At 41.1% G+C, this 27,623-nt stretch overlaps 1 protein-coding gene across 1 annotated transcript in view; it reads right to left on the bottom strand.

The window, feature by feature from the left end:
• MPPED2 (metallophosphoesterase domain containing 2) overlaps window positions 1-23,225 on the bottom strand; it is a 168,292-nt gene extending 145,067 nt beyond the window's left edge. The window contains exons 1-2 of the mRNA XM_012758146.3: window positions 22,914-23,225; window positions 17,122-17,370 (exon numbers count right to left, since the gene is read on the bottom strand). Of these exons, the coding sequence (XP_012613600.1) occupies window positions 17,122-17,249 (128 nt within the window). The 5' untranslated portion in view covers window positions 17,250-17,370; window positions 22,914-23,225. The remainder of the gene's footprint in view (window positions 1-17,121; window positions 17,371-22,913) is intronic.
• Between the last annotated feature and the right edge of the window lie 4,398 nt (window positions 23,226-27,623).

Genomic DNA, 27,623 nt, shown 5'->3' with positions numbered 1-27,623 from the left:
GCAGGAAATGGCAGTGGTTTCTGGAGCCCACAGGGCCAGAAGATGCTGCCAGCCTTGAGAAGAACCAAGACATAAGACATAAGAATGGTAGGAACAGGAGGCAATATTCTGAAATGAAAGCAAAGTGTGATCTCCTCCAGGGCAGAAAGTAGCTGCTCCTGTTTATTTTAAATGGCTTCCCATCAGAGAGGGTGCCTCCCACAGGAAGCCTACCTTTTTTCGTGTTTGGGAGAAGAATCAAATCAAGTACTTGCTTCCAATGAACACTTATTGATTCACTGACTGTAACATTTTTCAATGACACTCGATTTCCCCCAGACATCCCACGCTCTTTGCTCATTTCCTCCCTATTCTATAGATCATTTCCAAGACCCTCATCAAGCCAAACAATTCTCTCTTATTCAAAGGAGAGTGAGTTTCTCACTTCCGAGTAAAGGTGTTAGAGGACTGTAGAATACCAAAGATAGCCTCGATCACTTAATGCCAAAATATCAGAGCTGCCAACAAACCATCCTCAAGGTATTGATGAGTGAATGACAGGAGGTGGCAGGGGCATTTTAAGCAACCTATAAGGGGGAACACCGAAGCAAGTAAGGTGAGCAATTAAGTGGTGCTTGGGTGAGCATGTTAATAGCAGGGATGATGCTCTAAAAAGGATGGGGAGATTCTGAGTCCAGAGAGAATGTACTGCGAGGACAAAGTGACAGAAGAAATACATATTGAAGACTGTTTATTAATTTGCCAAAGACAAATTTAATTACTAAGCCCCAAATCAGCCCACATTAATAACGCCCTTATAGAGCTTCCAGCCCAGAAAGGGAAATACTGATGTCAGTCGCTATCTCCTTAAATTTGCAAATGTAAATTTCAAAATCGATGTAACTGGTGCTGGAAAGTGTGTAGATTTCAGTCTTGGGACACCGTGTAAGGTTGCTCTTTTGATCTTTCTCCCATTTATTTTTTTGTTCTGGGACTAGGCTCTGAGAAACAAGCGGGGAAAAAGAGATGTCACAGAAACTGTCTTCCACCCTGGCAAGAGCAAAGTGGCCTCCCTCTTGCTATTTCTTAGCTTGTTCCCAAGATCTCGTGGTTATCTCCCTGGGTCACATGGACCAGAAACATACACATCTACTATTTATTTTATACTTTTAGTGGCTTTTCCTGATTGACCCCAAGGTAATCATTCCCTGGCTTTGCCTACCCTCAACCATTTGTGTTTATGTCCACTCAAGCACACAAATGCTTATGAATTCAGGCTCAGGTGTTCCATGCCTAGTCAACCCCAACTGCCTTGGGAGGTCTTCTACTTCTGATAATAATATTGATAACACCAATATCAGCAAACACTTCTAGGACTTACTATATCCCCAGAAAATGGTGTAGATACTCTACAGAAATCAGTTGATTTAACCTTTGTAGCAGCCCTTTGAGGGAAGTACTAATTTTTCCCTCCTTTACGGATGAGAACACAGAGAGGTTAAGTAACTTGCCCAAAGTCACACAGCTAGCAAGTGGCAGACCAAGATTCAAACCTTGGCAATCTGGTTCTAGAGGCCATGTACTTAAACACTACACTCTCTTTCTTCCTTGCTTCCTCAGGCAATAAAGCTCAGGAAACTATTTCCAGACTTTCAGGTATTTATTTCAAAACAATTTATTAAAGCCTTGGATGTTAAACTTGACTACATTTCCTTAATTTACTGAGCATTCACACTTACTTTAAAAATCTAACAAAGAGACCAAAATGAGGGAGAGATTGATTAAAACGAATGCACCCGACCCTATGTACACGGGGCACATTCATGGTCCCCTAATCTGATTCCTTATGTGAGCAAACAAGATACATAAATCTGAGTAGCTTGGCTGTTCACGTAAACAATTCAGAACCTTATCATTCCTCTCTGAACTGACTCTGATTCATCAAAAATGCAGGAGCAGATTATACACGGCACCCTACATTACCTGAAACACAACAACAAATTTCCAAAATGTAGGACTCAGCACCAAAAAAAAAAAAAAAAAAGGGTGGCGAAAATCCCCACATATATTGTGGAACTCCGTGCAGCCTGTGTCTCTTCTGTGCAGCCTTGAATCATGCATAATGCAACACTGCAACTGCTAACAGCAGGCGCGCACCAGATAATTTACACTTGTTTTTATGGACACGAGGAACTGATCTTTGAAGCTGTCCCTAATGAGATTCCGCTTGGCCCTAACAGCATCCTGAGAGAGAGTGTTCCGGTTTTCTACTTGGCATCCGGTGCAAATTTATAATGCAGAATACAGGCTCATTTAAATTGCGCATGTGGATTTTGGTGTCTTCCCTATTTTAAAGAAAGATTTTCATATACCAAGGAGCACTGACTCCTCAATTACTAAACCATACTTTGCCTAAACAGTGTCACTGCCAGCCCTATAGGTACTTATCAAAGAGGCAGGTCCATCAAAGAGCTTCTACCTGCAGGGCAAAAAGCTCCACCAACTCTAACCCTGCACTCAAGTCCAGAGACTCAATTAGGTCTTCAGCCAAAGGGCATCTCCAGAAAGTCTAATTATGCAACACCTTCCTTAGCAGACACAGCCACGGGGAAAGTTGGGGAGAAAACCTGAAGTCAGTCATCTAAATTAAAAACTTCCTGCCCCAAAAGCGCTTGCAATGCAGACTTCTCTTTCTTATTATCTACCCCCCTTTGAATTCCTGCTGCATGTAAAATTCTTTCTTAAGCCAGGCAGTTTATAACAGGATTTTTTCTGATCATTTGGTTTTCAAAGGGTTTGCAGTTTAGTCACCTATATTTCGAATTCCATTACGTACTTACTTTGAATTTCCTTTGTTTTACCTTTAAATTAATTTTTAAAGATTTTCAATTGCTGCAACATGAATATTGTTATGATGGTATTATCTGCATTTAACCCAAATCACAGATTTCTGTCAAAATAGTTGTTCCATAAGAGCAGTAAGAGCTTAGTAGTTTTTTAAAAAATTGTAAAGCTGTTAAAAATCAGAGTACAGAATAAAAATTGGTTTGCCTTATGCAAATTGCATGATTCCATGATGACAGATGACCCTTTTCATGGTCTTCTTTTCAAGTAAATTCCACATATTAGGGTCAGTTGTCAGTCAGACTCCTGGTAGGTGCGCTGAAATATATCTTAATTAATTTCACGCTTCTAACCAATAATCGTTGACTCCAAATAGGATCAATAAACGAGCATTTAAATAAGGCGTTAAAACAATGCCCTTTCTAAAGCCTCAGTTCTTAAGACAGAGAACAATATAGGAAATCCAAATCTGTAGGGTCAAATTGAAAGTGAAACTTTGATATTTTTCCTGTATCAGTAGTGAGAGTGTACTACTGTCAAAGCAAGAGGCAACGGAAGGCAGAGCAGGTGGCAGCATTAGTGGACGAGTATCAGAAATACTCACTCTGAGCTTCATCCAGCTCCATCCTGAAAAAAACACGGGAGACTTATATAAGTGACCCTTTTTAAAGCCAAGTATATCGTCAAGTCTAAATACAAGCCCTCAAAATGAGTGGGTGATTACAAGGGAGCACAGACTTCTTAAGGAAGCACATACTAATCCCTCGAATCCTTGCAAACTCTGCTTTCATTCATTCATTCAACAGGTATTTGTACAGTGTCCAGAATGTGCTTAGCACTGTGAGAGGTGTTGGGGATACAGACAGAAAAAAATAAATAAAAGTAAAAGGACAAGGCCGCTGCCTTCACAGAGCTTATAGCCTAGCGGAAGACAAACATTTTGCAAACAATCAGAAAGTACATTTATGATAAGTGTGACCAGGGGAAAGCGTTACTCACAAATACTCTGAATATGTATAAGGGGACACCTTAAAACACCCAGACAGAGAGGTAGGGATTCACTAAAGAAGCGACAAAGATAGAGGGAGAAAATGGTGTTTAGGGAAGAAGAATTTCAACACCCACCAGGGACTCAAAGTTTAGGGCAGTGGATCAGCCTGTTGCTCTCCCGCCTTTCTCAGTACCTCTCCTCTTGAAAAAATGAAAAATACAGGAGGCGTGCCTAGAAAGCTGGACTTATAATGCATCTTTCCTTCAATGTCAGCACCGAATCCAGACGGTTTTGAAGACCTTGGGAAAAATCGGTGGCTAGATCACCAAAGTTGGCACTAACTGTTGCCAAATGTCTGGCTGGCACCAATGTACAGACTAAATTGGCCATAAAAACCTCACTGTAGTCTTGCTCCTCTCAAAGGAAATCATTTTGCGATCCACAATGAGGCTTACCCAGAGGCCAGTCTTAGGGGGAGGCCTTGAATTTTGAGCTTAACTCAATTGCACGGTTTAGGGCAAGAGTTTCGTGTTTCAGATGTGCAGTCAAGTAATCTGATCCCATCAGAGTTTTAATGGCTTCTAAAAAATCCAAAGTGTTAAATCCTTTTCCCAGCCTCCCCCCACAGAGCAATCAGAGGGTGCTTTTTTCCAACTCCCTCTCTCCTCCTTTCTGTGTCTTTATTCACTCATACTCAGACAGCTAATAAGTCACTAATTTAATGCATTGAATACTCATTTATTAATCTTAAAATTTGATTATAATCTGTGTTCTATGAATAAAAGAGTGCCCCTGCACCTATTCTGCCTTCTTTGGAAAACACTGAGAGAGAAGAAATAAAAGGATAATAAAAGTGGGCTATTTGGAAACGGTGCTTAATTTCAGGGACGACACTATTACCATGAACCCCTATAAACCTGGGAAGAACATCTTCGCCCAAGCAAATTCCAGGACTCAATTCCAGTAAAAGACACTTCACTGAGAGTTACTCTGTCCCAAGCAGCATGCAGGGAGCTGAGATAAGTGTTTATTAAGTCTGTGCTCCCCGTTATCTGCAGAGTAACAGAGACTCAATCCCTCTTTCCCTTAAAAACTTTTTGACAACAATAAAATAGACACACCAAACTTAACAGCACAAGAAAAGTTACGGTGACGACAGACCATATGCCACCATTAAAACTGCTGACGCTCGAGTGTTAATGTTTTAGAAACAATAATGATAAACAATATTATTAACAATAATAGCCACATACAGCAGCACTCTACTGAGCACTAAGCATCATCTAATATCACACCCACCGTTACCTTTTGAAGAATATATTATTATGATTCCCACTGTAAAGATGCGACACCAATAGTAATTCTGGATATACTTTGGTTTTGTTGTTGTTGTTTTGTTTTTTTAACTTCTGAAATCACATCATATTTTTAATTGTGCCCGGATTCCTGCTTAGCAACAATCAGTGCACTCTCGAACTCTTCCCTCTAAAATACAGGCATTCATTCTTCCCCCACCTCTTCCCCTCTCCCTCTCTCCTCTGTCTCTCTCTCTCTCTGTCTCTCTCCCTCTCTCTCTCTCTGTCTCTGTCTCTCTCTCTCTCTCATGTTCTTTTGTTTACTGCTTTATTAAGATACTAAGCCCAGCAGTGGCTCCTGCAGCCTGTGCTACAGCACCTCGCAAAACAGCGCTGTCTGTTTATAACGTGACACAACCCTCCCTGCGGAGTGTGAGACCATGACTAAAATCCACTAATGGCTAGAAAGCTCGTTTTAATTCTACACTTGACAAAATAAACACCTCATAAAGGCAGGTGAGCAGAAGCTACTTTTCACTCTGCACTGCTTTGTCTTAATAACCTTTGAAAAGGAGGAGCCAGCTAAAAGGAGGGAACAGGGCCCTGCACACACAAAACACAATTATGGCATAAAAAGATTGGGATAAAAGCAAAAACCCTTACATAAAGTTAAATTATTTTTTCCTTCCAACGGGGGTGGGAGGGTCCCACTGTCACTTGCACAGACCATCGCTGAATTGCAAAGGTTCTTTCAGTGCAAATCCTGGCTGCATTAGCAGGATCTAACTGAGCCTGTCTGAAAAACCAGGGCACTTGATTTCCCTAAAACCAGTTCCCAAAAGGGCTCATTTTTTGTTTTCTCTTTTGTCCACAGAAAATGAAGCTCCACTTACATGTTGGAGGAAATATTTCAAAACATTCCCTTTTTTCTCAAAGTGCAGAATTTATGGTAACAGATAATTAACAACAAATGACAAACAATCTGAGCAGTAAAGGTCCCAGTTTGGTTGCCAAGATGATGGTATCAAATTCCAAGATAAACAGTGGAGCGTGCCGACAGCCATTAACATCGTGGTGGGGTCGAGATGAGAAGATGCAAAACAGACAGGCCATCCACCACAGAGGGGCACAACGTGAAGCAAACAACCTCCCACGGGGTTACTATTTCCCCTCAGAATTCTCAGGAGGGTCGGTTGCAAGCCTGGGTAGAACAGAACTCATACTACTGTAGCAAACAGGATACCCAAGCCTTTACATGTATTTCACATGGGGAAAGCATTAGATTCCTCTTTGAACTGCACTATGGAAGAATTAGGAATTAATATCCTTTAGGGGTTGACACCTCCCATCTGTTTGTTCTTCCCAAAGACTCACGCCCTCCCCATTCTTCTTTTCTCTGAGTTTGTCCAGTCCAAATAGGTTTCAATGCTACCAGCTGTGCCCAAAATGTGAGGGTTAAGAACAGAGTGAAAACAAGTTAACCTGTGAAAGTCAGAATTTGAGCACAACATATGGTAAGTCTCCTAGATACTAACAGATGGCGAACCTTGGGAAATCACAACTTCAGATATTCTTACATTTCTCAAAAGCCAGTTCATAGTTCACTATTTGTCACATGGAGTTTTTAAAAATATTGAAATACAAACCTAAAGTTTTGAATTACTTTTTAAAGATTTGTTTCTTCCAAGAGATCAAAACAGGTCAAAATATCAAAGAGTGCTATCCTGAGCCTTTCAAATGCCACAATCATTGGTGTGTTGAGTTGGCATATTTACCCCAGAAAGCCAAGGTGCAATTTTGTCTCATCTCCCTGTTGATTGAAGACTAGAGATACTTAAGTGATCCTGGCGCTAAAGTCAAGCCCAAGGCCAAGGATATCATAATTGCCAAAGAAGCATTCTGGTCTCACAAATATATCTGCTATATATTCCTTTTCTCTCTCTCTCTCCCCGCCCCCTTTACAAATACCTCCATTTCTCCTCTTCTTCTCTATTCAAAATTCATCTCCTTATTATATTCCCTGCCACATGCCTTAGTCTGTTTGAGCAGCTATAACAAATACCATAACCTGGGTAGTTTATAAATGACAGAAATTTATTTCTCACAATTCTAGAGGCTGGGAACTCCAAGATCAAGGCAGATTAGTAGTCTGATGCGAGACTACTTCCTGGTTCATAGATGGCCATCATTTCACTATAACCTTATATAGAAGAAGGGTGAGGGGTTTCTCTGGGGCCTCTTTTATAAAGGGCATTTATGAAGACTCCACCCTCATAAGCTAATCACTTCTCAAAGACCCCACCTCCAAATACCATCACCTTGGGAGTTAGGATTTTGGAGAGACACAGACATTCAGTCCATCGCACTACCCAAGCAGGACTAGTACATAAAAGCTGTATTATTTTAAAATATAGAATATATTAATAAAAGGTGATAAGAGCAATGGGTATGGTTTTTGTGATTAAAAAATATCTAATACAGTTTGATAGGCTTCTGTGGTTATCTTTGAAGTCTTAAGGCAAAGCGAAATGAAAGAAAATGGAGAAAAATTTTCTCAAACTCAAGACTTAAACAGAGCTGGTAAAATGTCTGTGTCATAGCAAAAGGCTAAATCTTTCAGGAAATTAGAGAAACATGCTGAGGTTGCTTAGCTGGTGGGAGACCTCATTTTTTTCTTGATTTCAGTTTTAAGTCTTTGTTCAAAACATATTTTAAACTAAGTATACAATATGTAAAAGGTTTGAAACTTGGTCTGTAGCCCAAATACCTAAAACCAAATACCACAAGTAAGCTACTTTTCTTAGCCAATCAGTATAAATGCCAGAAAAGCACATAGCAAGATGGGAAAAGATATTTTTCCAATCCAAGAATTTCAAATCTTTGAGCTAGAAGATTTCGGAGACTGTCTGTACAAAGAAATAAATGGGTTTGAGTAGAGGCGACGCGATGGTGTAGAGTCCTGCAATCTTTTAAGAAAGCCACTACCAATGAGGAACTTCAACAGTGGTCTCATTTTCAGTTAGAATTTTAAAGCTCAATACTATCAAGTGCTAAAAATTTATCTTTGCTTTATTAAATGGTGATGCTAGTTTTCTTTTTGTTTTTGTAACTAGTTTCAACAGCTTTAATGCTTACTACAAACTTGCACAAAAAATTGAACCAACTAGAAGGGCTTATATTCTCCTTTAAAAATTATTATTATTTTTTCTTTCTCTTACCAAGTTGTGATTTGATAGAAGGGTTTATATTCTTGATTTATGGTAAAGAGGAAAAAATGAAAAGTCTGAAAAACTGCATTTTCTTATTTGCATATATTTCACCCTTCTGCAGGGACAGAAATTGAAGAAAATAAAATCTTCAAAGCAAACCGAACAGAAATATGCAGACCCAAATACTGCAAGAGCCAATAAATCCAACAGAATTTCCTCTTTGCAGAGTTAGTGTTTCCACATAGACAAAGCCTCCAAGTGTACTTTTTACATTAAAAAAAAAAGGCAGACTAACACGGAGGTCTGCAAGAGTATGGCAGTTTTGTCCATGTTGGTATTGAAATAATAGCCTAACTATGCCAAGATAGCTACTTAAACATCTAAGTTCCAATATGCTGTGAAAGTAGAAAAGGGAAAAGGACACGGATAGGGGACAGCTAAGGAAATACTGAAAAGGAAGAAAAACAAGCTGTTGAATAGATCTTCCAAGACTCAGTTAGCTAGTTCTGCTTCTTGGAAACAGTTCAAAATTACCTAGAGTTTGCTGTTTGTTATACAAGACAAGATGTAGCTGACTGAGCAGCATTAGCTTTGTTTTTGCATCTTAAAATCTCATCCTCATAAATTCTAAAATCTCAGAATTAAAACTGAATATGTCACAAATATAAGCTACCTATTGCATGACTTCCTGTTTAGTTTGCCTTGCCATTTGTATAATTATATCAAAACATCTCCATGAAAGAAGTTTAAAAAAAAACCCAAACTGTATTTAGAGGAGGAGACAGATTCAATTCACAAGGAGATGTAATCTGATGGGTTCCAGGTTCAGGATATATCTATCCATTGACTGTGGCTAGACTTTCTCTATGAAACTTTCTTTATTCCTATAAATGTAGGTGGTTTTCAGATCTCGAAATCTAGATGTAACATAGTAGATAGGATCTGTTTTATTTGTCAAAATACTTACCCTCCCAGAGAGTCAAGTAGCCAACAAACAAACAAACAAACAAACAAACAAAAAACACTGCCTATTTATACAACATACAGCTAGGGTTCTAAGAAAAAATCCATATGGACAAAAGAAAATCTAATTTTAGACTGCTTTTTGAATGCTCGAATGCAAACAATGAAATCTACAGAATAGGAAAAGAATCTGCTCTAAAATGAAGCCCAACTGTCACGGACCACAAGACGGGTACCCTCAGGGAATGTATGGGAAAAAAGAACTTATTTTTAAAAAGAAATGAGAGAAGAAAAGAAAAATACACTGTGTTTATATATAAAGTGCAAACTAAAAGGGCCATTCAGCATTTCCAAGATGAATGTGAGATTGAAAACATTAAAAAAAATGATGTCCATGCTAATGTGCAGGCCAGTGGTAAATTTGTAATGAGAATGAGAAAGTGGATAACCAAGAGAGAAGTACATGCTTAGAATTGTTTTTCAAACAACAAATGCAGCCCAACTCTGTAGCAAAGGATAAATTTCTACCTTGCTAGGACAGTACCATTTTACAGAGCCCCAGACATTCACTCATTCATTGATATGACTCTTTCCCTGTGTGAGAGTCAAGGGTCATTTCTCTTCTCCCACCACCATATTCCCATGGTTCTTGCCATTATGCTCTTTCTCTACAGAATATCACTGATGATGTGGGATTTGTGTTTGTAATTTTAAATAGACAAAAAAAAAAAGGTAAGAAATAAGAGAAATCCCAGACTGCCAGAATGAGAAGGGATGATGCCATCAAGTCTAATAGCTGGTAAGGAAAAGAACCTGAAATTCAGCAGAGGCCCAACTTGTTAACAAGTGCTAATTAGTGACCACGACAGGACTAGAATGCAGGTTCCCTGAGACACTTGCAAGTACTCTACCACAGCAAGCTATTTATTTACTGATACTCTCTTGGCTTCCAAAGATAGATTTGAAGGTACAGTCATGTGCTGTACAAAGATGCTTTGGTCACTGATGGACCACATATACGAAGCTGGTCTCATAGATTATAACAGACTTCAAAAATTACTATAGTGATGCTGTAGCTGTTGTAATGTCATTTCAGCATAACGCATTATTCACGTTTGTGGTGACGTTGGTTTAAACAAACCTACTGCTCTGCCCACCATATAAAAGTATAACACATACTATTATGTACAGTACATAATACTTGATAATAAAAGACTACGTTACTGGTTTATGTATTTACTATACTATACTTTTGTTATTTTAGAGTGTAATTCTTCTGGTTAGTTAACTGTAAAACAGCCTCATGCAGGTCCTTCAAGAGGTATTCCAGAAGAAGTTGTTGTCATCATAAGAGATGAAAGCTACATGTGTGTTATTACTTCTGAATTCCTACTAGGGGGACAGGATATGGATGATATTGCAGATTACCATAAGTGATACAGATGAGCCAGTGTAGGCCTAGGCTAGCTAATGTGTGTATTTGTGTCTTAGTTTTAACAAAAAAGTTTAAAAATTAAAAATTTTAAACTAGACAAAAACTTATAGAATAAGGATATAAACAAAATATTTTTGTACAGCTGTACAATGTGTTTGTGTTTTAAGCTGTGTTATTATAAGAGAGCCAAAAAGTCAAAAAAAATGTAAAAGTAAAAAAGTTACAGTAAGTTAAGGTTAATTTATTATTAAAGAATGGAAAATATTTTTTATAAATTTAGTGTAGCCTAAGTGTACAGTATTTACAAAGTCTACAGTAGTGTACAGTAATGTCCTAAACCTTCTCATTCACTCACTACTCATTGACTCCCTGAGAGCAATTTCCAGTTTTATAAGCCCCATTCATAGCCAGTGTTCTATATACAGTGTACCCATTTTTATGTTTTATACCACATTTTTACTGTACCTTTTCTATGTTTAGATGCACAAATGCTTAGCACTGTGTTATAATTGCCTACAGTATTCAGTGACAGTAACATGCTGTACAGGTTTGTAGCCTAGAAGTTACAGGCTGTACCACCTAGCCTAGGTGTGTAATAGGCCATCCCATTTAGGTTTGTGTAAATAACACTCTGTGATTCTCACACAAGGACAAAATTGCCTAATTATAAATTTCTCAGAATGTCTCCCCATCATTAAGGGAGGCATGACTGTAGTTCTTTAAAAATTTCCCTTCAGTTACAAGCCTATGAAGTAGATAACAATGTCCTCATTTTCCCACACATGAGCAAGTTGAATTATATGGAACCAACAAACAGCATTTTGGCCAATTTCTTGATTATAACATAAAATAGAAGAAGGTACCATACAAGACCCAAAGAAAAAATAAGATTTACATCAGATCAAGGCCATTCCAGCAAATCTTACAGACAAAACAGAAGGACATGAAGACAAATTACATCATTCTTTTAAAAAGTTTTATCACAAAAGTATTACATAGCCATTATAAAAATAATTCAAATTATACAAAAGTATAAGAAATAAAAAGTGAAAGGTCCTTAGCCAATATTCTCTTCCCCAAATTGATTGCCAAATTTATTCCCTAAATGATCACCAGTAATGTTGGTATTTATCCTTCCACACACTTTTATACAGTTATTTAACCAAATGGCACCTTTCTATAATACTCTTCTGTAACTTTGTTTTTGCACCTAACGCTACCTAATACAAACATTTACTAAACATGACCTAAAACAAACATTTACTACCCACCACATTCTTGAAATAGATAAGAATGAAACCTAAGATCAGACAAGCAAAATCCTATAAGAATGTGGCATGCGATGATCACCCAGATACCCTAAAAACTGCAGATCATTTTTGATTAGCAATGCCCAAGCAATACTGACAGATGCTATACAATGCAACAATATAACAATAAAACAAGTTGTGTTTGTCAGGTTTTATATAGCCAAGCAGTTTAGAAATGAAGATGTTCATTTATCTCATGCTCACTAGCCAGTAGACAAAACCATAAATATTATCTCAGCATCTATTTATCAAGTGCTATCTTTCAGGCACTGTATGTCATATACATCATTTTATTTAATGCTCATAACCATCTTAAAGGGCCATTAAACCCATTTTACAGATGAGAAGACTGAGGTTCAGCAATTTTTCCATCATCACCCAACCAAGCCTGTAACTGGCAGGATCAGCATTCATATACAGACCTCTGATTTCAGACCACATTTTCAGCTACCATGTGTACACTGTCCTCATTCCTCAGCTGTGTGTACCCTTTGCACTCAATCCTGGTTACTTATACTTAACTCTCAATGTTTCTGTTTTAACCACAAAGGTGGGGAGTCTGAGAAATTGGCAGGGGTACAGGGGCCTAGGTCCAGCCAGGTAGAGGAAGGCCACTGTGATTCCGCAGAGAAAACCAGGCAACACAGGGCTCACAAGATTCCTTCCCTTCTTGGGATTGCCTCTCCCATGGAGTCAGTGGAGGTAGATGAGACATTCTTAGACATTTTAGCACCTTGACAGGCGTTAAATTGGGGCCCCTGCCAACCCTGCCAACCAAAAGTCTCATCTAGAAAAGTTTCCATGGTGCTTTGCTGTTAATGCCTCCTTGAAGAAGACAGGGCAAAACTTACCAATGACTTTCTTATTTCCTCACTTATTTTCAGAATGAACTGAGACAGTTTAGAATTAAAAAAAAAAAAAAAACAGAATCTATAAAACAATCATTAATGATAATAGCTAACATTTATTGAGTATAGACCATATACTAAGCATTCCTCTAAGAATTTCACATGTAATACTTTTTCATCCTTTTATCCTCCACAACCTTTTGAGATAGGCACTACTTTTATCATTCACATTTTACAGATGGAAAAAGAAAACACAGACAAGTTAAGACATTTATCCATAGTTGGTTATACAGCTAGTCAGTGGTGCAGCCAGGTTTTAAATCTGATAATCTGACTTTACTAGTGATGTTACTCTGCCTCCCTAAAACACGAGTAAAAGAGCAAATGCTAAGTAAGATTCCAGGGGTGTTAACAAGCAAAGGCACGGATAAGAAAAATGGCTAAAACTGAAAACAAAATTTGGTTTAAGCTTCCAAGTAATCAGTTCTCAAAGAAAAAGATGAGGAATTACCCCTGAAGAGTAAGCAATCATTCTGGTTTGCATGGGACTGCAAGTTTTCCATAACATGGGACTTTCAATGATAAAACTGAGATGGCTGGATTCTCTACTAATGAAGTTTTATAGTCTTTTATTAGCCCTCAGATCATGAAAAACATACAAAATCTTGATGGTGTTTTCAGATCTACATTGGCTCCTTCAGCACCTCCTTCCATGAACATTAAAAATACTAAATAATGTTCTCAACATTCTGCTTAGGAAAGACGAAAGGGTTGCGGAAAAATGAAGCCCTGCTAATTGCTAGGTTTCAATCATTACATCTATTAGTATGTTCAAGAGGCTGGGTGAGAAGGGCACACAAATTCTAAGTTAAATTTGCTCTGCCAACTCCAGCTGTGCTTTAATTTTCTTTCCCAAGGTCATATAGGATTGCTTTCTTTAAAAAAAGAAAAAAATCTTCCCTATGTAACAAGCAGAGATTCAAGCCAGTCGTTCCTAGAGAGCTTGGTGGCGGCAGCCTTGTCAGAACTCAGAGATGAAAACTAAACCAGTACCTTGTAAAGCTGGTTGAAATGTCAGGTCTGAAATTACCAATGAGCTTCATGAAGATGGAGACTGGGTCTTATTTATTTTTGTTCCCTTCATAGCAACACCTCACAAATAAATGTTACCTTAATTGCAATTTTAGTAAGTCAGAGTTGAAAAGATCCTTAACTATTATTTGGTGCAAATGTTCACAGATGAATAAACTGAGGCTTAGAGAAGAAAAGTAAGTTGCCCAGGGTTAGTCACAAAGCTGAGCTGCGACTAATGAATTAAGTGGAAAGTGAACGATTCCTAACAAAGGTGAGAAAACGCCAGCTACCACCACTAAATTGTCCTAAAGAAAACAAGAGATTATTAAAGGGACAAGGATTAATTCCAATCCAGGTAATCTGTCACAGGTCTTCAGAGACCTGAGGTGTAAGTGAAAAAGGAAAGCAAATGTTTTAAGAATCCCGTGCAAAATAAATGAGCAACTATGCAAGTGGAAAAGACAAAATGTCTTTAAGGGAGAGGACCAAAGCTTTGCCATGACATGCTGAAAATTTCAGAAAAGCTGAGGAAATTTTAAACTAAATATTCTATAGATATTTTCTAACCAATTTAAGTTTCTATTTATACTAAGGACAAATATTTTAACATAACAGAAATACAACATGATTGCATCCAGTCAAGATACCTGAACACCTACTATGGGCCAATCACTGTGCTAGGTCATTGGCCCTACAGAACAATAGCATGGTCACTAGCAAGAAAAACTAAAGCCAGGGAAAAGGTGAGCCAGCAGCCGTACCTCCATGCAAATATTCAAAATGTCAAGACCTGCCAGAAAAATTCCAGTGAAAATCTTCAAGCATCAATTACAATTTCTCAGCTCAATGTGTCATCAATAGATCGATCAATCAATATTTCTGAGCATCTGTCACCTGCTCAGAAGCACAATCCCTGCTTTAAGAAGTAAACAATGTAGACGAAAGGATAAGATATAGATGGACAAATAGATGAAGGAAAATAATACTGGAAGTAGTATAAAGTGAATGCCACGTACCTAGGGGTGTGGTGTTGGGCGTGCACAATCATTTTGGATTGGGAAGGGAGAGGCAGAAAAGACTTCATAGGAAATGAAGGGAACTAAACTGGCTTTGAGGCATTGATGAGCAGAGAGAGCATAAAGGTGTCACAGCTGTAAGAAACAGTGAAGGCAACGGCACCAAGAGGAAAGGTCCCAGGCTTAGGAGACAGTGGGTCAACCTGTGTGGCTGGAGCAGAGGGTTCAGGCAGGAAGCCCTCACTGGTAATAAAAAGTGAAAAGGCACAGTGGAACCAGCCTGTGCAAGAACCCTCTATTCCAAAGGCAGGAGTCTGGTAAAAAGGCTACACAGCTGTCTAAGTTGCCATTGCAAACCCCATTTTTCAAGGCATTTTTTCAAAAGAGGTATAATTTGATCCTTCAAATTGGTCATGGCTAGATGTAAGCAGATCGGTTCTAAGGTTACATGATTTTTAAAATATCCCTGCGCATTCACAGTTCGCCAGTGGAATCTTACGGCCGAGAACGAGTGAGCAGATGTCTGCAGAACTGAGGACTAAGCTCAAGTTCCCCAGCAGTCATTTTCCGAGGAATCTGGACAAAACATACTTTCTTTTGCCTGATTGGAAACAGGATCCACAAAGTTCTTTGTGATTCTTTAATACAAAACGTCACACCAGCAAAACAGAGCTAAAGATATCTTAAATCAGAGCTTGTACACATTTTGTGACATATTTGATGGAAAACAAACAGAAACAGAAGAATAAAAAGAATATTTGAAGTGAACACATATTTATTGTTCAGAAAGCCATTTTAACCAAAAACAATCTTATTTCCCTTAAAAACTTTTCCTTAAAATCATGTTAACAATCCTTCATAATCACGAACATACTCTGATTTAAATGAAGTATAAAGTTCTTAGAATACTTTAACACTAACCATTTGCAAGGATTTTATTTTTTTCTTCTTCTTCTTGTTTAAGCATGCTGTTTTCACATGGCCATTGTGCAGAAATGTCTTCATAGTGGCTTTCCAGAATATACTTGCAAAGCAACATTCTAGTATTTACACTAATATCCAGGCATCCAGAGAAAGACTTTTTCGTTTGGTGAGTGTTTCTAAATTTGAGGGGGGCTTGTGTGTGTGTTAGAGGTGGGGAGGTCCTACAAATTTTTAAATGCCCACATAAAAACAATTACTAAAAAAGAGCTTGTGAATTGGACATGCCCCGAGTTCAATTCTTCCAGGAGTGGTAAAAACAGTCAACAGAGCCATAACCTCCTTTCTATGTTGACTATACAATAGTTTTCAAAGAGATTTAGTCCTACTATGAAAGACTCATGTTAGACATTGGCAGGGTCTCATAGAGAATGAGCGTCAGGCCTTGAATGAACGAGGGAGATGGTGACCTTTCACCCCCTTCTGCTGAAAGCCCAGCACATCCTGTAGCAGAAGACCAGAAAAAAAGTTGGTGTGCGACCAGGTGCTGCAAAATCCTTGCCTCTGGGTTTCTCCCACACTTTGTTCCTTAAACGGTTTAAACCTCGACATGACTTAAATAGTATTAGGGAGTGAGAGAAAAGTACAATTCCTGGAACCAACTGTTCCACTGTCCCTTAATCCTTTGTTTCCCATATTGTTTGAGTCCTGCAGCATGCAGCACACGTCTCACTAGCAACAGGCAAGACAATGGATCTAGCAGTAGCTGGACAATTAGTCCCAATTAGGCCTATTTCCCAGCTGAATGTAAAGGGGTAGTGAGGTGAGGTATGGGGGAAAAACTACATAAATTTTAAAGAAATATTTCAGTATGGAAGCAAGCAATACAAGGTCAAGCAATGAAACTCAGGGTCAGGAGACTTGGCCAAAATTCACTGTGTGACATTAGGCAAATACCTTAACCTCTCTGTTCTTGTCTGTTCTCAACTATAAAATGCGGACAACCTACCACCACCCCTCAGAGGCTCTGAGGATCTAATGTCAAACAGTGGTGGAAATTGCTCCAAAAATTTGAACTGTTACACAGATATAAGGGATTCCTCCTGTGCTATGTTCGAAACCACAGATACATCTGCTTTGCAAATCATTTCCGTATTATTCTCCCCCCAAAAAGTCATTAGTGAATGCCTTTCTTTCTTATTTTATTTCTGATTCAAGTTCATGAGCGATACTTACATATGTACATGCGGTGGCTGGAATCTGCTCTGGTTGATGTTGTAGTGTGTGAACGCCTGGGTGGGGTTTGAGCTGTACTCATCCACCGTTATGGTAACTTTGCCTTGAGAAGGAATCCCATGTGCCATCCTTCCTCCCTATAGGCATGAGCAATTCACAACTTTTCAGAGCAAAAGATGGAAGCAGGCATGGTGCATTTCAGCCAACCTCTGAATCCAAGGATCTATTCATCAATACTGCTGTGCGTTTCTGGAAGAAAAAAAAAATATATATATATATATATATATGTGTATGTATGTATGTGTGTGTGTGTGTGTGTGTGTATAAAATGAGAACAAAGAGAAAAAGAGTGTTCTAAAAGACATTAAATTTGACATCTAGACATGAAATTAGTTCAGGGAAAATCTGAATACATGTTGTCATCTCACAGATACTTCGTGCACTTCAAAGTGGACATTAAACTCTATATGTCATTGCTGGGTGCTAGCAAATCATCTCAATGGAGTTCAAACTAAGATTTCCTCCTTAATTATAATTATAGCACTTAATGTGGATTACGAAAGGGGCATATCCACAGTTGCCATGGTGTCTAGCTATAAATGGTTTGTGCTCGAAGTTTGTGCTCCCTGCTAATTGGAATGTTTAGTCTTTACAAAGTTGGTGTCACATAATCATTTGAAAGCTCAATGCTTAAAACAGCCATATAACACAATGTCTAGTATAAATTTAAAATGCTGACCTTATAACTGATACCTGTGCATAACTACAGCACACACAATACACACACATTACACAGAATTTTCTCTTTCACAGCTCCCAAAATACATAGGTATTTCATGCCTCGGATGTATATGCATTCCTCTCTAGCCAAGAACTTTAGGGCAGGGCAAATCCTTGTTACTAAATGGAGCGTAATTTCTTTAAACATTCCAGTCACTGAAGGGAAAGGCAAACACATCCGGGTCTGGACCACCACTCTGGAAGCATCCATTACCTCCCCTCTTCAAGCCCGGATGGAGCCGTAAGGGAGGGCGGCCGTTCCATCCGCCACCTTATTCTTGGTGCTGCATAATTCGCACTAGTTGGTTTCATTTTTAAAACATTTCCATTAGCTCTGATTCCTTTTATAAATGTCAATATATTATTTGCCGCACTGGGTTGAGAAATGAAGATGTCTGCTTTTATGGCAGGTGTGCAAAGACTGAGGAAAGCAAATCCTTTGCAGCGAAGCTGTTACAATTGATCAGTGCCATAGAGAAGAGTAAGCCCACTCCTTGGGCAACCCTGGGGTAACCCACACTCTCACTTGAAGTGCTCCGCATCAGAATAGGTTTGCCATGTGCATCATTAAGCTCCAAGAATCTTAACTGCTATCTCAAATAAAAATATTTAGAATAATAAGATTAGATTTAAATTTGGCACGAAACACCTTAAATATCGAGCAAAAGGCAGATGGCCTGCCATAGGCCATTTATTTTATTATTTTACAACCCGGGGCTTGTGTAGTCCTCCATATGCTAGCTGGGCTAAGAAATTCCAGAGTGTTCCACTTAAATCATTGCCTTCTTCATATTAGCAAAGCAAGCTAAATAACACCCACTTTGCCTGTGTCCCTAATGTACAACTGCTCTGCCAAGAGCTGAATCCCTGGTGCTCTGGCATTTTAAACAAAGTGTCACTTTGGGTTCTCTTTCTTCTTCCTGACTTCATGGGAGGTATGAGTCCTTTAAGCACCAGTTGATAGACAACCAGGCCAGTAGGATTAACTAAATTAAAATCTTTCCCTGCTCCTCTGATGTACCATATCTATAAGAACTGCTTACAAATCATAATGTAGCAGTTTTCATACCAAGTTTGCAGCTGTTTCCTTAATTTCCCCCACAATTATATTTTACTGTTATTTTGCATAACAGTAAAACACAACACCTGCTTCAAATTGCAGTCCTGTTCTAAGTACTGTAATTCTCTTTTGAGACACAAAGTACCGAGACACTACTGAAGCGCAAAACTGCATAATTGCGTGGCACTGAAAAGTAAATACAAATGAAAACATCTTCCTGTTATAGAAATGACTGTCATTAAAAAGAATGTTAGCCATCAAAGCGCAGAGGGGAAAAAAATACACATTTTCAGACTGCAAGAACTTAGTGTTTGCATAAATTAGAGAGTGGTGTAAAAATTACTTGGCAATTCTTATGTTCCTTCTTCCATCAATGTCTATTGTGTGAAATACAGAACATTAAGAAGCAAAGGAAAACAAATTCATGTCTAGACCACTGTGACCTCTGAGTAACAACCTCTGTGCCCGGTGCCAGAAAGACTTTAAATGTTTCTAGAGTAAACTGGCTAATTAAACTAAGCAAAATGTGGGCTAGAAATAAAATATGCATACATAATATTTTAATAGCTATGCAATGACTTATGGTAGTTAGCATGATGCCCTCCTAAGTTCTCCCATTTGGTGCTGAGAAGAGACAGAACTTAGAAAGTGACCCAATTCGAACTCCTAAATGGTGTGCTCTGCCCTAAAGTCATCCTTTTCTACCAGTGAACATCTATGCCTTTTTGCACCTTTGCCCCAGCAAGACAAATAGAACATCTCTTCATCAGCAAGCACAGGCCCCTGCCACTCTGAAGGGCTAAATGGGTGGCTGGCCCCTCATTTGAATTCATCTTTACCATGTTCCCTTTCAAATGTTTTATCGAAACAGTGCACCTGCAGCGCCTATCTTCTTTAATCTAGAGTCCTTTGAAGAAAATGTCAGACTGAGACAGAGAGCTTCAAAACTTTCATAGCACCTTTACCGACAAGTCAAGAAAAGACTTATTTTTTAAAATGCTATGTTCACCCCACCCACCCACCCACATCTCAAAATGAACATATTCTAAGAATACTAAACACAAACACATAGAAAAGACTAGGAGTATTTTGTAAATTCTCAGAGACGGGGACAATGGGCAAAAGCACCTCCTTTAACCTGAGAAATTGGAAGAAAGCTTGAAACAAGACAGAAAGGTACACTGCCTAAAACTATCAAGAAGCTTATATGACCTCACTTCACATATTTAGACAGTAAAACCTTCCAAATGATCATTTGGTGCATCTCACCCTCTTCACACTTACATTAACTTTTTACATACAGTATTTAAAGACAGCAGTATTCTTTTTCATTTTTTTTAATTTTCACCTTATACTTCGACACACACCTTATACTTCTTCCACATAACAAAGGAACCCAACACAAAATGCCAAGAAAGCTAAAGAAAAATCTAAAAGGAACTGACACTGCCAAACATTCATGCTGGTGCTAGTTTGATTTTCTCTTTTAAAAAAAAAAATGTGAGCACATTTTGCATTTCCTAGACAGCAATCACTTCTGTCCCTTAAGCTGTACAACTAGCAATGTTCTTTTCCAGGAATCGAGTTGGAAAACCTTTTTAAGGTCGGCTGGCACTGAAGGGATTAAAAGCTGAGGAATTAAATAACTGTCTCCACCTCCTAGGCATGAGAAGTCCAATTTACCAAAAGTTTCAAAGCAACAACTCATGACCTCTCTACCGGTGCACTGCCCGGCACAGCCTATGAGAAAGGAGCCCGCGATTTCCTCGTTTAAACGAGGATGCTCATTTTAATCGCTTGCCCCAAGAAGATCGCCCGACCGACAGTCTGGCGGGACTTTGGAACTTGCCTGCTCCAAATCCGCCAAATTGCGTTCTCTGCTCCTCCTGCCGCACGGATCGAGTGCGTCCTCAACTCACGCCCCTACTCTTTTATGCCCACTTCCAGCTACTCATCCCTGTATCTGGGAGCGATGCCCACACGCCTTCCCGGCGGCTTCTCCGCCAGGTTTTGGGGGGATGCCGACACAAAGTTCCACGTGCCTCGGTCCACAGAGCGCCCCCCCCCCCACTGCACTTACACCTGAACTTGTCTCCAGCACTGCGGACACCCGGCGGGCACATTCTTTGGGAGAGGGAGGGCAAGACTTTTCTCCTGCGCCCCTGGCAACTCGTGGAGTCTATATAAGGTGGGGCGGGGGTGGGGGGCGCGGAATTCTCTACTTTGGATTGGTTTGTTTGCTTTAAATCCAGGGTGGGCAGTTGGGGGGGGATGCTTCAGCACACACACACACACACACACACACACACGCACACACACACACACACACACACACACACACGCCCTGCCCAGCTCTTCCCAGCCACCTCGCCCCCTTCCTTCAAGAGCACCAGCTCGCCTTCCTCGCTCAGTCCCCCGTCGCCACCTTCGTAGCCGCCGCTCCTGCTGGCACAGCGGGCGCTAGCGCTCGCCGCCCCGGGCTCCGCCGGACGCCTGTCTTTTTTCTCTCCTTCTCCCCTAGCCCTGGATTGATTGATGACCACCAGCGGCCAATAGCTCTGACACCACGCCATCCTGGGTCGGGCATCACAGACCGACGTCCCCGCCGTCAGCCTCCAGGGCGCGTTGGCATCCCTGAACCCGGAGCCGCCGCCGCCGCCTCCCGGCTCTGGCCGGGCGCAGCCGGGCTCCTTCCCGCGAGCGGCGGAGAAAGGAAGGGAGGGAGCCGGCGAGCGTTGGAAGGGGGTGTGGAGGCCGCGGGCTCCCCTCCTCTTCTGAAATCTTTTCTTTCACTTAAAGTTTTGCTTGTTTTTTTTCCGCCCTGACCTGTTTGTGTTTATTTGTTTGCAGCATCTCAAATCAATTACACATTTTTTCATGGCCCGCAATTGCACTTCGTTTGGGGTGTGTTGTGGGTGGGGGGGGGGCGAGATGTGCTATAAATCAGCCTCACTGGGGGCATCCTTAATTTATTTTCTTGCTGAATTCCAGCCTGCTCCCGAACCTCCAGGAAAATACCCCCTTCACCTCCTAGGCCGCAAAACCCTGGAATTCAAAGGCTTTTACAAAGATAACCTTGGTACGCGTAAATAGCAAAGAAAACTCCTGCCTCGGTGGAGAAGAAATCCAGCGGCAGCGGTTACTTTTTCTCGCTGCTCGTGCCCGGCCGCCCAGCCCCGACCTCAGCCCGGGTCGCCGGGTCGCTCCGCAGGCTGCGGTCGCGGAGACGCGGGGCGGCGGCGGAGAGTGAGGTCGGGCGCGGGGCCGGGGTGGGAAGCCGCCCCGAGCGAGAGCGGCGCGCGCGGGCGGCCCCGGGGCGCAGCCGGAGCACAAAGCTGCGCCGCGCCTGCCCCCCAGTCACTGCACCTGGCCTCGGGCCGCCGCGGGAGCCGGGGGATCGGGCCAACACAATGCACCCGGGCCTAGGCCGGGGCGGCTCGAACACATAACCCCGGGACTTTCTAGTAAACAGCTCGCCGAGCCCTCGTCCCCACCCCCAATCCCGCCGCCCGGCTTCAGCCGAAGCTTCTCGCCAACACCCCCTCCTCTCCTCCAAAGAAATCCCGGCGGAGGAAGGGGCAGAAAGGTGGGGACCCCAAGAGGTCGGGGGGCTGATGGCTAAGGGGGAGGGGAGCAGAGAAGAGGGGCAAGATGGGGAGTGGGAGGGAAGACAGCTCCTAAAAACGAATTCGCTTTCGCTCAGGGGGTGAAAATAAGCCTTCCCCGGGTCCCGAATAGCGCGGGAGGCGCCCGCCCGCGCGGATGTCAGGGGCACGGGGCAGCCGCGGTCCGCAGCCTCGGAGCCCCTAGCACGCGCCTCTGACAAGGCACCTCTCACCCGGGCTCCGCTTTGTGTGTGCATTTTTTTCCCTTCCTCTCGCGCTCGGCACCGGGCTCCCGGCCGCCTCCTCCCCCTCCCCCGCCCTCCGCCTCCCTTCCCGGGGCGGATTACCTTTCCCGGGCTGCGCTCCGGGTCCCGGGGATGCCTTCAGCGCCCGGCGAGCAGGCGATCCATCGCCGAGCGGCCGGAGCCTGCCGGAGCAGCGCGGGGGGCGCGCGGGGGCGGCGAGGGGCGCGGGCGGGCCAGAACCTTCGACCCCGGAGGTCCCGCCGCGGGCTGGGGCTGGGGGCCGGGGGGCGCGGCGCGAGAGGGAAGCGGGGGGAGGAAGGACCCGAGCAGCCTCAGTCTGGGGAGAGAGCGAGCGAGGGGGCGAGAAGAGGGAGCGAGGGCGCGGCGAGCCGGAGGGAGCGCGAACGGTGCAGTGACAGGGACTGCCACTGGGGTCAAAGGAGCACAGCTCCAGGAAGCAGGGCGGCCGAGGCGCCGCTCCGTGCGCGCTCCCCGGCGGGACCCCGCGCCCCTGCACGCCGCTCCTGCAGTCCCGGCCCACTCGGACCCCCACCGGTGTCCCGAGGCCCCGGGGTTTCGAGAGGAGGAGGAAGCCGAGGGCGAGGCCGGCAGCCTGCTGGTGCTCCTGGGTCAAGCAGGCGGCAGGAAGCTGAGCTGCAAGTTCATCATCATGAGTGTGATCAGCGTAAAAAATGATAGTGGAAGGGGGGCGGGCTACGGTGCCCCAGGAAAATAAGAGAGCTTCCCCCGAAATGGGCGTCTTCTTCAAAGAGAACACCCAGGCCCCCCACCCATCGACCTGCCAGGCGCTGTCAGGAGTCCTGGCACCGTGCCAGGGCGCAGGGCTCGCCGCGGGGACAAGGGGAGCGGCTGGGACACTTCGCTCAGACCAAGGAAGGCGACCCTAGGTTCCCTCCCAACTGCTGGTTGAGGCTTTCCTGGGGGAGAACTGTGCTCTCTTTCCCCAAGCCTTCCAACGCGACACACACGCACACACACACACACACACTCTCTCTCTCACCTCTTTCTCTCTGCAATGTTGCTGTGAAATAAAAGGCCAACCCAGCTGATCATTTTTTTCACCTCCATGAATTAAGTCAGGTTCGGGATGGGAAGGTGAGGGAAGGCAAAGACTCAGATTGTTTCCATGTTTGTCTTTTGGACAAAATTTTCCCCAAAAGATAAGCAATTCAAAAATATTTTAAAAATCAAAGTTAGTCCAGTTTGCTACTTTGGACACTGTGGAAGAAAAGGCTTTCAGAACAGCAAGCGAACAACGTAAGGAAAAGAAACGCCGCTGAAATGCTAGAAGACAGAAAACTTGGTTGGCGAGGTTGTCTGTGAAAGATGAGGCGGCCCTGTGATGTTATGCCATTGTCAGGGCTGAAAGATTGGGACAGCAACCAGATCTAATTCCTTTCCAGGAGTCAGACTCAAAGATCTATGCATTCTCCGAAGGGAAAGCCAATGTATGTGTTTGAGAGAGAAGTGTGCTAAGTATACTATGTGACAACTGCCTAGACATCCTGGCTGAAATTATATCCTCTAAAAATAAAAAGGAGTCATTTCAACCTGGTCTGTGGCCTCTGGGCTGCGACTAATTGGTTTCCAGGGCCTGGGGAGGAAAGGAGGGAGGCTGGTAGGAGCCCCTATAAAAAAAAGATCAAACGAAATTCACTGGAAAATATTTCCCCTTTTACAATAGGCTTTCCTGGCACTTGAATTTTAAGTAACCCATCTCTTGTGCCTAGGCTGAAATGAAAGGGGAAATGGTCTTACTAATGTATTTATTTTATTGTACAGAATGCCTGGAGTGTCAGTACTTGTCAAATGTGCTGGGATCGAAAGGACAGTGCCTTTCCTTGCCCGGCACTAATCACAGCAAGTGACATTCCTGTTAAAGGATGCCAAAGATGGGGTGAAGGGGCACCTTTATATTTTGTTTTCCAGCCCAGCAGTGAACACCGACTAGAATCATATTTTTGAAGAAATGCTTGGTTTTGTTTTCTTGACTCTATGAGTTAGCAATTCATTCCTCTTATCTAAATGGTTTGAATTTTTAGACTGATTTGGGCTGATTGAATCAGTTCAAAAAAAATATTCACCAACAAAATAATTTCTGTGGCTTTATTCTTCTTTTTAAACTAACTAGTACTCAATCAAAGCAGCCAAACTAGTTTGAACATGATTGTCAATCTAAGTATGTGTGCAAACAGACAGTAAATAATGCTTTCTACTTCAGTGCCACATTTTACAGGACCCTTAATGCTATAAATAAATCAAGCGGGTTATCCTTTATAAAATTGATGAAAATTTGTATACCATTTTACTGAGTGGGGGAAAATTGAGGTAAAAAGGCTTAAAATTGTAATTTGTAGTGCAAGGAGAAGTCAAACCCTACTGTGTCTCTGTGGATAGATCAATTATCCAGTAGTGACCAAGCTATATTTGGATTATGAATTTTTATTTCCATTAGGCTACTAAAATAAAGAAGCTGGAGATATTTAAGTGAATTTAAATAATAAATAAGGAATAAAAGGAACTCACCTTTCAAATAATTCTCATTACATGGATTTGAACATACTGCATTTTATTAAATCGCATTTTCCACAAATACAGTTACTTCAACTAAAAGCTTATTTTAAAATGAGTGGATGTGAACCATGGCTGTCCTAGCCACCACACCTCCCAAATAAGCTTTGAAATGTCACCTCGTTATATAAAATTTTAAATTCTATAACCTGGGGCTTTTTCCCCCCAAATAAGTGAGCCTCTAAGTCCATTTTTGTTGTTGTTAAATTCAACTTTTAAGGTTTACAGTGGAAAATAAAAGAAATACAAAAATCACATGCCAAGTTTATGATTGGCTTTAAAGAAACATGACAAAGTTTTTTTCTTTAACAGAGTATAAAGCTGGACCCTATCTCCAGTGATTTCATTGAAGGAACTAGTAAATACACTTCCTGATAGTCCACTGCAATACCTTTTAAAATATCTTTTTGGAATGCATTTAGGGAAGAAAATGAGAAAGAGGAGTGTGGGGGAACTTTGAGTGGAAACTTGGAAAGTGAATGATGCTTCCTTTGAAAGCTCAATACTTTATTTGGAGTTGGCTTTCATCTTTCTTGTATGAACAGGTTTTCTAATACTTCAGAGACATGTGTATTACTTAAAACTTGGCTCAATCCTATGGTTTTTCAGAAAAGAATCCATTAAAATGACTGCATTTTCTTCAATAATTTCATTGACATTACATATACCAATGTAACTATATAGGAACAAACAGGAACTATTTTATCTCATTTTTTTTAAGTTGTCTGCATTTTTATCATTTTCCAGAGAAGGCTAAGATGTATATATCAGAAATCAGAGCCCCTTAATAGAACTACTACTCTGATACTGTTAGAAAAAAAAAAAACTGAGCCAACAAATTACTTTTTTTGTTCTGAATTCTCACAGTTCTTATATATTTTTTGACTTATTTCAAATGTTTCAATTATAACCTCTTCCCCCAAGTTGAATAACTATGTCCTATATTTCTTTGTGTCCCTCATCTTCATGTTGGAAATACTTGTTAAATGGCTGTATGGATCAATAAATGAGAACATAAAGAAGAGAGCACATCAGTGAATGAGGCAAATACACAAGGAAGGAAAATCCACGCCGAATCTGCAGGAAAGGAAGTGATGTCATGAGGCTAGCCTTGGAGGATAAGAGCAAAGGACTTCCCATGGAGTTAAAATAGTATATTTTAAAAGGTTTGCTAATATCTTTAGAAACATAAAATAATCCGTAAGACTTTTCAGAAATTAATTTTCTCATAAAGAGACTGAAGATTGTTACATATTATGTCCATGTAAAGGCAATCTCCTTTTGAAATACAGTAGGATGCCAACATAAAAAGAATCCTGGGTAAAATTTGTGCCTTAAAATTTACAGAGATGGTGTATCAAGATATAGTCTCAAAAGAAACTTACGTGATTAATCTGATGCTTTGATAGATCCTTTTTGAAGTCCTCAAAATAAATATGTAAATAATGGGCTTCCAAAAAATTTGGGGTGCTTTGTGTCCAAAATTTCCTTTTAGTTAACCAATCAAAAGGTCTATGGCTAAGAAAGATTCAGGCAACATTAGAACTGATGAAATTTTATTTGATAAAATAAATTTTATAGTTCTTACCTTAGAAAGGCTAAATTTAACCCAGCTCTGCCTGAAGCTTAAATAGTAAGCAAGGAAGGAATAGAATCCTTAAAATTTAGCAAAATGCTCACTAGTTCTTAGTATACTTACTAACCAATGCCTAGCATGTATCAATAAATTAGAGGAGTATTATTTATGCAATCATTAATTTTAAAAGTCTGACCAAGATAGCAAGGGGTTAGGGGATTAGAGCGCTTTTAGTTTTAGTGTTCATCCTATCAGACATGTGATCTCTGTTATCAATTAATGCTTGCTGAGTGTTTCCCCATGTTGTGGTCACAATTTTGGAAAAGTAGTAGAATTTAATGGTACTTGGGATAGGCTTGTGGTGGTGGCAGAGAGCTTTCTCTTTGAAGTAAAACCCAAAATAATTTCACTTGAAAGATGGACAGTTTAGAAACCCCATAATAACCCGATAAAGAAAAGGTATGTGGCAGTTCTCAAATGTAGTAATTCAATTTGACAATCTAGCATAAGATATATCAATATTTTGAGAAAGCAATATATAATGTCATTTGTCTTCTCAGCCAAAATAAATAAATGGATAGATACAATGTTTTAAAACTAAGTTTGAGAGAACAGCGCAATATAAAACCTGTTTCTCACTATAT

This window comes from Microcebus murinus, chromosome 4 (assembly GCF_040939455.1).
Source record: "Microcebus murinus isolate Inina chromosome 4, M.murinus_Inina_mat1.0, whole genome shotgun sequence".
In the NCBI taxonomy this organism is placed as follows: domain Eukaryota; kingdom Metazoa; phylum Chordata; class Mammalia; order Primates; family Cheirogaleidae; genus Microcebus; species Microcebus murinus.
Note: the sequence above shows the minus strand (reverse complement) of the source record. Positions and strands in the feature narration are given on the sequence as shown.